The sequence below is a fragment of the Tachypleus tridentatus genome, chromosome 6, assembly GCF_004210375.1.
Source record: "Tachypleus tridentatus isolate NWPU-2018 chromosome 6, ASM421037v1, whole genome shotgun sequence".
Taxonomy (NCBI): Eukaryota; Metazoa; Arthropoda; class Merostomata; order Xiphosura; family Limulidae; genus Tachypleus; species Tachypleus tridentatus.
The window spans coordinates 20,829,872-20,844,666 of record NC_134830.1 but is presented as its reverse complement, the minus strand read 5'-3'; the positions used below and the strand labels follow the sequence as shown (position 1 = coordinate 20,844,666).

At 34.3% G+C, this 14,795-nt stretch overlaps 2 protein-coding genes across 2 annotated transcripts in view; both read left to right on the top strand.

Annotated features, from left to right (window-relative positions):
* Positions 1 to 12,175, top strand: part of LOC143252066 (uncharacterized) — a 34,344-nt gene extending 22,169 nt beyond the window's left edge. The window contains exons 4-5 of the mRNA XM_076503675.1: positions 283 to 367; positions 11,733 to 12,175. Of these exons, the coding sequence (XP_076359790.1) occupies positions 283 to 367; positions 11,733 to 11,891 (244 nt within the window). The 3' untranslated portion in view covers positions 11,892 to 12,175. The remainder of the gene's footprint in view (positions 1 to 282; positions 368 to 11,732) is intronic.
* Positions 2,244 to 11,771, top strand: LOC143252067 (uncharacterized). The gene is made up of 3 exons (XM_076503676.1): positions 2,244 to 3,555; positions 4,061 to 4,308; positions 4,507 to 11,771. The coding sequence occupies exon 3, from the start codon at positions 4,636 to 4,638 to the stop codon at positions 5,131 to 5,133; it is 498 nt and encodes a 165-aa protein (XP_076359791.1). The 5' UTR covers positions 2,244 to 3,555; positions 4,061 to 4,308; positions 4,507 to 4,635; the 3' UTR covers positions 5,134 to 11,771.
* Positions 12,176 to 14,795: the final 2,620 nt, after the last annotated feature.

Here is a 14,795-nt window from a genome sequence, read left to right as displayed (position 1 = left end):
ACACATATATTTATGTTTTAAATCAAATAATTTGAAATTCGGTGGCAAGACTTCAGTGGAAATAATTATGAGGCGTGTGTGGAAAATGTATCAACTTTGTTGATGATTTAGTGAAATTCTAGTATCTCTTGTAACGACTTCGGTAACTAGTATTAAACACTTAAGGACTTCCCCTTATTTTAAGTTACAAAGAATCGTTTGAGTAAATTATTCCAATATTTTCTGTAGTTAGTGTGTGTATAACAAAATGAATTGAGTTTGTTTTCTGTTGTTTTAACAAAGTTGTAAAGAGAACTTCTCTACTATGGACTGGAATAAAGATGACACACAGAGCAGCAAGCCTTACAGTCTCATGGCTGTAGTAGAGGTAACAATTACAATTTTCTTCTTCAGTTTGAGGTAAAACAACTTTTTGTATGGTGAGTATATTTTTCTCGTATACTAGATAAAACAACTTTTTCTATGGTGAGTATATTTTTCTCGTATACTAGATAAAACAACTTTTTGTATGGTGAGTATATTTTTCTCGAATACTAGATAAAACAACTTTTTGTATGGTGAGTATATTTTTCTCGTTTACTAGATAAAACAACTTTATGTATGGTGAGTATATTTTTCTCGTTTACTAGATAAAACAACTTTTTGTATGGTGAGTATATTTTTCTCGTTTACTAGATAAAACAACTTTTTGTATGGTGAGTATATTTTTCTCGTATACTAGATAAAACAACTTTTTGTATGGTGAGTATATTTTTCTCGTATACTAGATAAAACAACTTTTTGTATGGTGAGTATATTTTTCTCGTATACTAGATAAAACAACTTTTTGTATGGTGAGTATATTTTTCTCGTATACTAGATAAAACAACTTTTTGTATGGTGAGTATATTTTTCTCGTTTACTAGATAAAACAACTTTTTGTATGGTGAGTATATTTTTCTCGTATACTAGATAAAACAACTTTTTGTATGGTGAGTATATTTTTCTCGTATACTAGATAAAACAACTTTTTGTATGGTGAGTATATATTTTCTCGTATACTAGATAAAACAACTTTTTGTATGGTGAGTATATTTTTCTCGTATACTAGATAAAACAACTTTTTGTAAGGTGAGTATATTTTTCTCGTATACTAGATAAAACAACTTTTTGTATGGTGAGTATATTTTTCTCGCATACTAGATAAAACAACTTTTTGTTTGGTGAGTATATTTTTCTCGTATACTAGATAAAACAACTTTTTGTATGGTGAGTATATTTTTCTCGTATACTAGATAAAACAACTTTTTGTTTGGTGAGTATATTTTTCTCGTATACTAGATAAAACAACTTTTTGTATGGTGAGTATATTTTTCTCGCATACTAGATAAAACAACTTTTTGTATGGTGTGTATATTTTTCTCGCATACTAGATAAAACAACTTTTTGTATGGTGAGTATATTTTTCTCGTATACTAGATAAAACAACTTTTTGTTTGGTGAGTATATTTTTCTCGTATACTAGATAAACCAACTTTTTGTATGGTGAGTATATTTTTCTCGAATACTAGATAAAACAACTTTTTGTATGGTGAGTATATTTTTCTCGCATACTAGATAAAACAACTTTTTGTATGGTGAGTATATTTTTCTCGCATACTAGATAAAACAACTTTTTGTATGGTGAGTATATTTTTCTCGTATACTAGATAAAACAACTTTTTGTATGGTGAGTATATTTTTCTCGTATACTAGATAAAACAACTTTTTGTATGGTGAGTATATTTTTCTCGTATACTAGATAAAACAACTTTTTGTAAGGTGAGTATATTTTTCTCGTTTACTAGATAAAACAACTTTTTGTAAGGTGAGTATATTTTTCTCGTATACTAGATAAAACAACTTTTTGTAAGGTGAGTATATTTTTCTCGTTTACTAGATAAAACAACTTTTTGTATGGTGAGTATATTTTTCTCGTATACTAGATAAAACAACTTTTTGTAAGGTGAGTATATTTTTCTCGTTTACTAGATAAAACAGCTTTTTGTATGGTGAGTATATTTTTCTCGTATACTAGATAAAACAACTTTTTGTAAGGTGAGTATATTTTTCTCGTTTACTAGATAAAACAACTTTTTGTAAGGTGAGTATATTTTTCTCGTATACTAGATGAAACAACTTTTTGTAAGGTGAGTATAATCTTCTCATTTACTAGATAAAACAACTTTTTGTAAGGTGAGTATAATCTTCTCATTTACTAGATAAAACAACTTTTTGTATGGTGAGTATATTCTTCTCGTATACCAGTTATAACAACTTTTTTACCGATAAGTAAAACGTAATATTTTATATACTAGGTAAATTTATAAATAACTTTTCTACTTGTAAGTGAAACATATATTCCTTTTTTGTATACTATGTAAATCATACGTAACCATTTCTACGTGTAAGTGAAGTATATACCTTTTTCATATAGTAGGTAATTCGTAAATAACTTTTCTATGGGTAAGTGAAACATCTACATGTTTCATCTACTAGTTCAATCACATACAACTTTTCTACAGGTAACCTAAACTACATTTTCACTCTTGAATTATAAAATACACTCGGCGTTTCACCAGTACGGATGAGTAAAACACATCGTGTTGTTCTATAACAAATAAGAACATTATTTTCACCCCTACTGAGAAAAGGCAGGTTTGCAATGTTCAATTTTAAGTAGGTAACTTCTCCACTTTTTAACGAAGTCATTAAGACACCGTAATTATCAAAGTAAAACAACTACTATGTAACAAGCAGCTGTAACACTTTGGTGTTAACTAAACAAGAGCGCAGTGCTATATAAATAAACTAGCAAGCAATGGCACTCTGTTACGCTGTTTATAAAGCAGAATTCACGATTTCTCGTTTGCCAATAGTACACCGTAACTAATAATAATGGTCGCCACTTCACTTTGTATCGTCCTGATACCCTTGAGTAACAAGCAAAAACATGCTACTCTTGTGACGTCACTTGAAGTGAAAATGTATCTCAAGACGTCTGATATGGGCATTAAAACTTTTATCAAAATAAAGTATAGAACAACGTTTCGACCTTCTTAGGTCATCTTCAGGTTAACAAAGAGAGTTTGCAACTGACCGTTGCCGGGTGCATGTCATATATAAAGAACTAAACAACTTGCAGAAATAAAAAATGTATCTGGACCATCAACTGGCCTGTTGCATTCAGTCAGACATTTATAGACTCGTACAACGTAACATCAATCAACTCAGTAGTAAGAACAACAAGGAAAAGAAGACTTCACAACAAGAAACTAGATAAACTAAGGTGCCAACAATAAAAAAGACGCCATTACGATGAACCGTCAACCAACGTCGATATTAACATATTCCACAGACAATTAAGCAATGAACTTCGCAGTAATTCATTGAAATATTCCATCTAGGAAGACCTAGCTAGAATACTAGTGATTGATTTGACACAAACTGAAAACACCAACAAAACAACGGAAAACAACCAACAGAAAGAGAACTTTGACAACAATTTCATCGACAACCAACAAGCTAACTTTTCAGGTACAACTGAAAACATCTATTTTATTCGAAATACCTCAAAACAGTATGTTAAACAACCTTTTTAAAGAGTTTTCACGTAAAACCATCGACGTAATTTCACAGAAAAGAAAACTAAAAAAACAACCTCACACGGAAATATATTAATACTATAACACTATGTAACACTTACTTTTTCTTGTTTCTGGGCAGAAAGTGTTATTTCCCGATTGCTTATGTCTAAAGTAAATGCACAAAGACCTATTTTTCTCTTCACACTTTGCTTTTGTGACCTGGGTAATGAAATTTTCAAATTTACCCATTTTCCAGAACATTCCAGGTAGATTCAGTGCTGGGTAGCTGATAGAGAACTTTCTCGAACTTACAAAACTTTTTAGAATGTTGTAGAACGTACAACAATTTTATGGAATTTTGTAGAACTTAGGAGAATTTTCAAAAACCTTTTAAAATTTTCTAGAACATTCCAAAGCGATATATACAGGAGTCACCACTCACCACTTCATTTCAGTTCTAGCTGCCTAAGTGAAAATAGACCGATTTTATCAGAGATGGCATCAAGAAGATGCAAGCATTCTCCAGACGCATTCTACTACTTATGTGGCTAATCTATCAAGACAAGAGCGAAAAAGTACTCTGTGATAGCATCTGCTAAAATGTGTGAAGCGTACATTGCATATTTTGGCATGCCTGTCGGGGGTCAACACAAACCCTGGGCACCTCATTTTATCTGGGAGCACTGCAAAAAAACTCTAAAAGGTAAGACGGACAATTTTTGCTTACTTGAATAGTAAGATTTTATATTATACAAATTTTAGATCTTTTAAAATTTAAATATATTTTTATTTTTTATATTTTTAATAGTATAGAAAAATTTTGCATGAACCTCTTACACATTAGTTGTGGATGAAGTAAATTTATTTTTCATAATAACAATTTTATTTTGCTCTTTTGTAGGATGGTACAAGAGCCATGAAGTTCGCTATTCCAAGAATTTGGCATGAACCCACTGACCACTCAAGCAATTGCTACTTCTGCATGGTGGACTCTTCCAAACGTTGAACTGGCAAGAATGCACCTGCTATCATGTATCCGGACTTTCCATCATTCATCGCCCCAGTTCAACAATGTCCTGAGCTCCCTGTACCCATTCCGCAGGAGAGAAAGCAGCTCTCAAAAGAGAGCAACAAATCAGAAGAGGAGGTAGATGTTGAAGATCCAGATTACAATTTTAGAGGTGCAGCTGGTGAGAGAAACCCATACTACCCCAACCAAAGAGACATCAATGACTTGATCAGAGATTTTGGTCTTACAAAGTCGAATGCCGAGCTTTCGACATCTATGCTCAAGGAATGGGATTTGTTAGATGAAAGTGTGCAAGTCAGAGGAAGCGTCACCGACATTTTTCAAGCTTCTGCACTCGTCAAGATGGGCTCTGCTACTGCCACAATGTATCCTGTCTGTGCCAGACAATTGGAGTTGCCTGTAATCCGAACGAGTGGCGCCTCTTCATTGATAGCTCATCTAGAAGCCTCAAAGCTATGCTGCTCCATAACGGGAATAAGTATCCGTCTCTTCCCCTGACTAATTTGGTGCACCTTAAAGAGGAATACAACAGCGTCAAGACCTTGCTAGAAGCCTTTAAGTGTGATTAGTATAGCTGGGAGGTTATCGAAGACTTCAAAATGGTGGCATTCCTGATGGGTCTCCAAGTAGGCTTTACCAAGTTTCCCTGTTATATTTGCCTTTGGGACAGCAGGGATACCACAGCACACTACAACAGGAAGCATTGGCCACAACGGACCGAATTCTATGTGAGGAGGCACAATGTCAAGTGTGAGCCACAAGTGGACCTCCAGAAGGTGTTGTTTTCACCATTGTACATAAAATTGGGTCTTATGAAACAATCTGTCACAGCTCTTGATAAGGAGTCTGAAGCCTTTAAGTACCTTTGAGACTTTTTCCCTAAGCTGTCTGAGGCAAAGGTCAAAGCTGGTGTCTTCGTTGGACCACAAATAAAGAATATCCTGGAATGCACAGAATTCCCCATGAAGCTCAGTAGGAGGGGAAAAAAAAGCTTGGGGCAGCTTTGTCGGGACTTCTTAGGCAATCACAAGGCCGAAAATTATGTTTAACTGGTTGAGGCTCTGGTGAAGAACTACAGTAAAATGGACTGCAGGATGTCCGTGAAAGTCCATATCCTTGACGCTCATCTTGATAAATTCAACTAGAACATGGGAGCATACTCAGAGGAGCAAGGCGAGCGCTTCCATCAAGATATACTGGACTTTAAACGCCGCTACCAAAGAGCGTATAACGAAAACATGATGGGAGACTATATTTGGAGGCTGATACGTGAAAGTGATTTATATTGCAGTCGCAAATCTCGAAAAACTACTCACTTCCAAATATTTTTGTATAACTTTAGTATAAATACATATAAATCTTCATTCATACGTTGTTTTATTCAGACCTTCATGTAAATGAAGACGTGCAAATTACCTGTTTTTACGTAGAAAATAGATTAATTTTTAAATTTCATTATCCAGGTCACAAAAGCAAAATTTGAAGGGAATAATGGTCATTTTCTGTACTTTTACAACAAGCAATTAAAAAATAACACATACTATCCAGGAACAAAATTTGTGTTACTTAGTGTAATGAACCTAAAACTAGACAACAACATTGAAATTCTAAAAGCAGATAAAGGAAATGCTATAGTTATAATTAAACACAAATGAGTACATCAAAAAATGAACAACATATTATCAAATACAAACAAATTTAAACCAATACACACACGCCCAGCAAAAACACATGAAAACCAACTGAACAAAATACTACAACAAATGAAAAAAAACAACACAATATCAAAAAACATTTACTCTTACCTACGAAAGACTGACTCACGCACACTACAACTATAAGGCTCCCCCAAACTTCACAAACCCGATTGTCCACTACGACCCATAATGTCGACCTATGAATCATTCAATTACAATCTTGGTAAATACACCGCGTGGTCCTTTTCTAACTATGTAACATCAGCTGGCTCCTTTCTTCAATATTAATTTAACTCTAATTCTGTTGTTGACTAGCTAAACCATAAAGCCTTAATGGCCAATTTTGATGTAATCTCCCCTCTTCACAGAAGTCCCAACGACCAATGCTTGCAAGATAGCTTTAGAATTTCAGTTACAAGACCCTAATCCATTGATATGTATCCCCAGCAACAAATTAGCAACCCTAATATAACTCACTACCACCAAAACTAATTTTATGTTCAATGACCAAAATTACCTACAAATAAGTATCTTAAGTACGGGAAATCCCGTGTCACCAGTTCTGGCCAACATTTTTATGACACAGATTAAATGTCAAGCGATCAATTCAGCCTTACACCCAACACTATACTGGTACAGGTATATTGACGATATAATTGCTGGATTCAATTCCACAGAACACACACTTGGTTTTTTTCAGTCACGTTAACTCCATACACCCCAACATTAAGTTCACCCATGAAAATGAGAAAACTAACTACATAACATTTCTTAACATCCAGATCACAAGAACCGTCACACAATTCAAAACAGAAATCCACAGAAAAATCACCAAAACAGGACTATACATTCCCTGAGACTCAGCACATGAAACAAAACAAAAACTCAACATATTAAGAAACCAAATAAACACAACCACAAAACTTTGTTCACCTGATAAAATTAACGATGAAATCAACAAAATAAAACAACGCTTTATCAACATCAACAAATTTTCTCCAAAAATCGTTGAACAAATTATACACACGCACCTAGATCAACAAGAAACAACAAACTATAAATCTTTACACTGTTGCATACTTTATATTCTCGATATCAGCGAAAAATAACCAACATTTGAAAAGATTTATAACAAAACGCAACATTTCAGTGAATACTAAATATATTCAAAAACTAGGTACAAAACTAAAGTCCATACTATGCAAAAACTACAGTGACAAACACAACACCAACATAATTTATAAAATACAATGCAACAACTGCCACAACTTCTATATTGGAGAAACAAGCAGAAAAATGGAAACCGGTTTCAAAGAACACAAAAAGCACGTTGACACGTTTTTGAACACTGCAAGTCAAATAAATACAACCACAGACGACACCTAGATACTAAGTAGGGAAACAAACATAAAAAAACGCAAAATCAAAGAAGCCTTACTTATACAACAACTCAAACCAAAATTAAACCAATACAAAGGAACACCTTTATACCTACACTAATGAATAATGTAACATATACTGCATCGCCACCTACATTTCTGTATCCATTTATGCTTTCGTCCCTAAGACACGTGCCCGGCAACAGTCGGTTGCAAAAACTCTTTGTTAACCTGAAGATGACCTAAAAAAGTCGAAACGTTGTTCTCTATTTTATTTTAATAAAAGTTTTAATACCCATACCAGCCGTCGTAAGATAAAATGCTACTCTGTGTAACAAGTAAGACCGCACTCCATTAACGGAATGATATTTAACAATAAAATTATAGATGTACCGAGTGTTGAACATGGTATAACATGTTTTGATAATCTAAAGCAGTGGTTCCAAAATTTTCACAAGCGCTGGAACCTTTTTTGCTATATATTATATTTATTGTAGAATTATTCTACATGGCACTTCATAGAAGTGCACTTCTCTGTAAACTGCCTGTCCGCCATTGCTGATTTTATTGCGCGGAACCAGGAATGATTGGTGAAACACATCATGAAAACTACTGGATTATAAAGCATTGTTGGTTCGGCATGGTCAGATGGTTAGGACGCTCGACTCGTAATCTGAGGGCCCCGCGTGCGAATCCCCATTACAACAAATATGCCCACACTGTCAGCCGTGGGGGCGTTATAATGTGTCGGTCAGTCCCACTATTCGTCAGTAAAAGAGTAGCCCAAGAGTTGGCGGTGGGTGGTGATGACTATCTGCCTTCCCTCTAGTCTTACACTGCTAAATTAGGGACGGCTAGCGCAGATAGTCGTATAGCCTTGCACGAAATTGAAAAACAAACAAGCAAACAATAAAGCTTTCTAAGTAGACAGTGCATGGACATTGCCCTGAAAGGGGCTGATTAAGTGCGGGTTACTCTGGCCCTCGTGTACCATGTATAAATACACTTTACAGATGCTGAAACAAATATAAAGGAAGTACAGAGAGAGCGAACAAAGTAGATACAGTAAAAAAATCAAACATTAAAAGTACAAGGATAGTGTAACGTACAAGATATTAAATACAGTTCTCGTAAATAGTAAATTATATAAATAAAAACTGAACAGGATATAGACTTGTGAATATGTAATGTATCAAAATTATTGCGGAAAGAAAAGTTATTGTTTAAGCCTAAGGAAGAAAGGGTTCTTAAAATGTAAATTAGACTGTTCTTGTTTCTGTAGGCAGTGATTACTAGGATAAGATCTAAGTAAGGTGATTTTAATATCCAGAAAATCAAGTTTTTTGTTGTGAAATTACTTTTGTACTGGAAAAATCAATTATACAACTTATAATATATTCTCTAAGTCACGAAATTTCGTCAGAAAATATAAACCAATTTTTATATCGGTTGTGAAAGTTGGTGACATGATGTATGACGTAGTTGTACGTGTTTATAAAACACGTGGTCACAGTTCAGTGTTCTCGCTTTTGTTTTTTGCTACTGATGTACCAAAAATCTGTATGGACACTAAATGAAGAACCACAATGACTTCTCAAACCGAAACAGAGCGAGATATAAATTTAACATAACGACACGAAGCGAAAGAAATCAGTTAATAAACAAGTTGGGTGAAAATAGGTGGTTGATTTAGCACGTGATTTCCATAATATTATCATTTATTTTTTATTTATTTAGAGTATTTGTAGGCTCATGTAAATTACACAAACTCTCAAATACCTGTAAAATGAATTAACCCTTTCGGCGTGTCATGATTGACCTAAACCATTCAAGTGTTTATTTCAGAGAAACAATTTTGAAAGAAAACAAACAAACAAAAAATATGTTAGCGCTGTTGGTTGAGATGCAAACTTCTAAAAAATTATGTTTGTTTGTCACATGTATCGGCAAATAGAGGATTAATAAAATCCATACCCTTCATGCTGGTTAAACATTAAAGATGTAAACATTTAATTTGCGGTCTGGGAAAATTACTCCCAAATTGTATTTCAAAAATCGATGTGTTGATTATTTCATGTATTCTATTATATAAATATCTACGGCTGATACGTTGAATTTTGCACTTATTACGCCTGTCCACAAAAGCTGACTTCCAATTCTGTGTACGTGGGTTTTCATTTCTGTTTAACTGTAAGACCGTATTGTCTTCTGGTGACGAGTAAACGTTTTAACAAACGTACAACTATTGAAAACTCTGGGTATATACAATTGTAAAGTAATAACGTTTAAAATGCACCATCATAAAGCTGGTTTGTATACTGCACAACCTGAATTGTGAAGACAATCTACACCATGTAGTGACTACTAAATACACAACGTGGCCATTATAAATCGCCAGCCTTTGTCTATTTAGGAGAGAAACTGGAAAGTTTGCCAGTACTAACAGTTAAAAACTAACTACATGTAACCTGTTTAATGTGATTAAGACATTCTCAAGTCCCAGAGTTGGCAATACAGTACTATGAATGTCATTTAAATTGATGTCAAGGTCCCTTGGAATGATAGCAACGTCAATGGACGACTGTACACTCAGCAGGTGTGCTTTCATATTTCTACCAACGATTTGTATATGAAGACCCAAAGCAGGATACGTTCAGTTTAACATTATTAAGTCTAACCAGTCCCAAGGCCAGGTGGTTAAAGCACTCGACTCTTAATCCGATGGCCGCGGGCTCGAATCCCCGTCACAATAAACATGCTACCTTTTCAGCCGTGGGGGAGTTATATTGTCACGGTCAATCCCACTATTTGTCGGTAAAAGAGTAGTCCAAGAGTTGGAATGTTGATAGTGATGACAAGCTGCCTTCCCTCTAGTCTTACACTGCTAAATTAGAGACGGCTAGCACAGATAACCCTCGTGTAGCTTTGCACGAAATTCAAAACAAACCAAAACAGGTTTTGAACACCCAGTCTGCACCTCAGATAGACCGTTTTGGTGGGTTAATTCTCAAACAAAGCTTCTCAATACTTTTCGAAATTAAATTTTGAATACAGATTTAAACTTCTTGTGATATCTGGAATATAATATCTTACGAGTGAGGCCGAATTCACATGAGTTTCCAGGCTTTAATGAAATAAAATCTATACTCCATTGAACCTCACATGCAGAACACGGTATTCGCTGTGCATCATGGGTATTTTAGTTCCTCTGTTCTATAGTCTTTTTCTCGAGCTTTTTCTAGCGAGATGAAGAAAAACGAAGTTTACTTGACGTTGCGAATTGGATCAGTGTGGAACCTGTCTGAACATGATTTTTTTTTTATTTTTGTGCAAGAGGATAAGAGTCCAGCCAACCTACCAAACTTTGAATCTTCGTGACCAAAATCCTTTGAGAAGTGAGCTCTTCTAACAACGATAATTTTAAATGATGAACTGCTTAAGTCTTTCAACAGAATGCATTTGTTCTAGTTGTAACTTAAATAACAACAATCACAAGACCACTCAATCTCTCCTCCTTCAAATAAATCTCATGGTCTAAGTATTGGATGTTAAAAATATTTTTTTTATATTAACAACTGAATAACAGGCAGCTCTGTCGCTGAAATTAAATACGTAATGTCCAGGTGGCCCAAATGGGTTAAAGCGTTCGACTCGTAATCTGAGGGTCGCGGGTTCACACCCCCGTCACACCAAACATGCTCGCCCTTTCAGCCGTGGGGGCATTATAATGGTACGGTCAATCCCACTATTCGTTGGTAAAAGAATAGCCCAAGAGTTGACGGTGGGTGGTGATGACTAGCTGCCTTCCCTCTATCTTACACTGCTAAATTAGGGACGGCTAGCGCAGATAGCCCTCGAGTAGCTTTGTGTAAAATTCAAAAACAAACAAACAAACAATGTCTTATATTTGAAAAATATTATATTATTATCAGAGATTAAATAAATGAATAGCTGCATATAATACTGTGGTATATACACATACAACTGACTCAGCAAACTTTTTTTTATTTCATTCTACTAGGCTTCTGCCTGGTTGAATGTTCTCCTGTGGATTGGAGCCTTAAGCCTGATGTTAGTAAGGGTATTTAGAAACCGACGAGCGAGGGCAGCCACTTCTGTGTTCAACGATTTGTCAACTTCAGACAAACGCAAAATCACAGAACCACCTTCCACTCCTTGAAGACGTTTCACTATCTATTATTTCTTGACTGATATCTTTAAATTATTTATCTAATGAAAGATCACTGTTCTGCTTTCGGAAGTATGACTGAAATGCTTTAAGCAATGGACACTAAAATTTATGAACCATATTATTGTAAGTTATCCATACATTAGGGCATTGCTGCTGATTTGTTTTGTTACCAAAAACATTTCTCTTAGATTTAAATATTAAATTGTATAAAGACGTTAAAGTAGTACCCGTTTGTATGATAATCTAAAATTAAATTCTTGGTGATTTAGAAAGGCTCCTAAGTATTCTATATTTGGAGATGAGCAGGTATTCAACTTCTAATTTTCTTAACTTCATATCAAGTCAGATTGAACAGCGAATTTCATATTAACAGGCGGCATGGAGGAAGAAGAGACGATTTAATCCCAAATAGCGTTTAGTAATAGTTATTGGTAGTTATTGTGATAAAACTAAAAAATAGCAACTGACATTAAGTAACTTGTATTTAAGAATTGTGTCGCAACGAAAACTATCAAACAGTTAACACTGAGAAGAATATTACGATTATTTATAATTAACAATTATACATTATGGCTCATTAGTAGATATACAGTTGATAATCAATAATGTATTTAAAGTAATTGAATTAAAATTAAATTATACAGTTGATAATTTATTTAACGGCACGTCGCACGTGGAGTTATCCTGCCACACTTCTGCAAACTTTCTGAAACAAGTCTGAGTGTCTTCAAGTTCTGTAAATGAGTCTGTAATGTATACTCTCAACATTCTGCGATTTCCTACTGTTACGCTTTATCCTTGAGTACTTTCAAGAATAAGTTCATATGAAATTGTATACCTACTGTTGGGACGCTGCATATAAAGTTACGCAATTAACTATCGCATGTGTCAACTTTTGAATATATTGAAACTGCTTAAAGTATTAAGTGCAGTAAACTCATTTGATCGAAGTTATTATGGCTTTGGAGGTACTGGAGATACACTTCTGCAAAATTTAACCAAAAATGTTATCGATCCACCACTTACGTGGTATTCGAAGAATGATTAAGCCGCTGCAAAGCAATACTGGTCACTAATCACTCCAATGTTAATATCACGAACCCGGCCAGTAGAGCAAATTAAACTAATAAAACCTAACATTACAAATTGAGACTTCCTCCAACTAGAAGATTTGTTGTCAACTCCTTTTGTTTTACAAAAGTATTACAATGTATTATATAAGTTACCTACTTGGTAACAAACAAAAGCCAATAAAAGTCAAACAAATTTCAACATTTTCTTTTTAAAATAATTACAACAATAATAATAATAATAATATTTTTTTACAACTTACAAGATTGTTACAATATTACATCACTTAGGTACTTAGTAACAACCACAAATAAATCAAACAAATTTCAACATAACTTTTCCAATATATCAGTAATAATACATTTAACACCATTTACTGCTTCCACATTTAACAATATTTTTTAAATTCCCAATTTAAATAATTTTTAGGAAAATATTTCTTTCTTATATAATTATAATTTTTGCAATACAGAATTATGTGATCTTGTGTTCATATCTCTCCACAGAGACATAAATTAGATTTTCCATAAATTATTGCTTCATATTGCGGAAAAACCCCATGAATTGTTAATATTTGATTTATATAAGAATCTCCTTTACATCTATTAAAACTTAATTTATTAAAATATTTATAGGTGAATCTACCAACAGAGGCATCATCCCATCTCTGTTGACAGTTACTCAGTAATTCTTTATTTAATTTCGTTTTAATTTCTTTTTTACTATATTTAAATTCAGCATTAATTTACATTCTCTTTGTGGCTTCCTTTGCTTTAAGATCTACTACTTCATTTTAATTGATCCCAATGTGGGCTTTAACCCAAACAAAAGTAATATTAAGTTTATTGTAATATGTTCTTTAATTCTATTAACTAAATAATTATTTTAAAAATTGACATTGATTTAAGTTTACCCGAAGGCTAATACCGTTGTTGTTTGTTTTAAATCAAGCACAAAGCTACATAATGGGCTGTCTGTGTTCTGCCCACCGCGGGTATCGAAACCCAGATTTTAGCGTTGTAAGTCCGTAGACATTCCGCTGAGCCACTAGGGACGGCTAATATTGATACAGGAATAAATATGTAAAGAATAGGTTAAAAAAACAAGTGAAAAGAGATTATTAGATCAAAGGAACAGGTAAGTGATTGGACAAAATGAATTATTGTAATAGATCGATGAGGTAAGAGAAAACAAATAGTATTATTAAAGTAAACGCATTATGTTGCAACGATCGTGAAGAAGTGGCATATAAGTCATACGACCTCTAAGGCAAGAAATTGTTGGTAAATCCCTTAACCCTTTAATCTTCTATCACATGGATCCTGGCATGGCCTGATGGTTATGGCGCTCGAATTGCAACCTGTGAAATTTTAGATTGAAACCCGTCATCGAATATACTCGCCCTTTCAAGTGTGGGAAGATTTTAATGTGACAGTCAATCACATTATTTGTTGGTAAAGAGTAATCCAATAGTTAGCTGCAGATAGTGTTGGATACGTTGTAACAAAACTAGTGATGGATAGTCGTCGGGTAGGCCAGGCAGTTAAGGTACTCGACTCGTAATCCGAAGATCACGGGTTCGAATCCCCGTCACACCACACATGCTCGTCCTTTCAGCCGTGGAAGCGTTATAAAGTGACGATTGTTCCCACTATTCGTTGGTAAAAGAGTAGCCCAAGAGTTGGCGGTGGGTGGTAATGACTAGCTGCTTTCCCTGTAGTCTTGCACTGCTAAATTATGGACGGCTAGCATAGGTAGCCCTTGTGTAAATTTGCGCGAAATTCAAAACAAACCCTGAGTAAGTTTTTGAGAAATTCAATA

Bases quoted from the DNA above. Each gene is read 5' to 3' on its own strand.
- LOC143252067 (XM_076503676.1), top strand. From the start codon at position 4,636: ATGTATCCGGACTTTCCATCATTCATCGCCCCAGTTCAACAATGTCCT.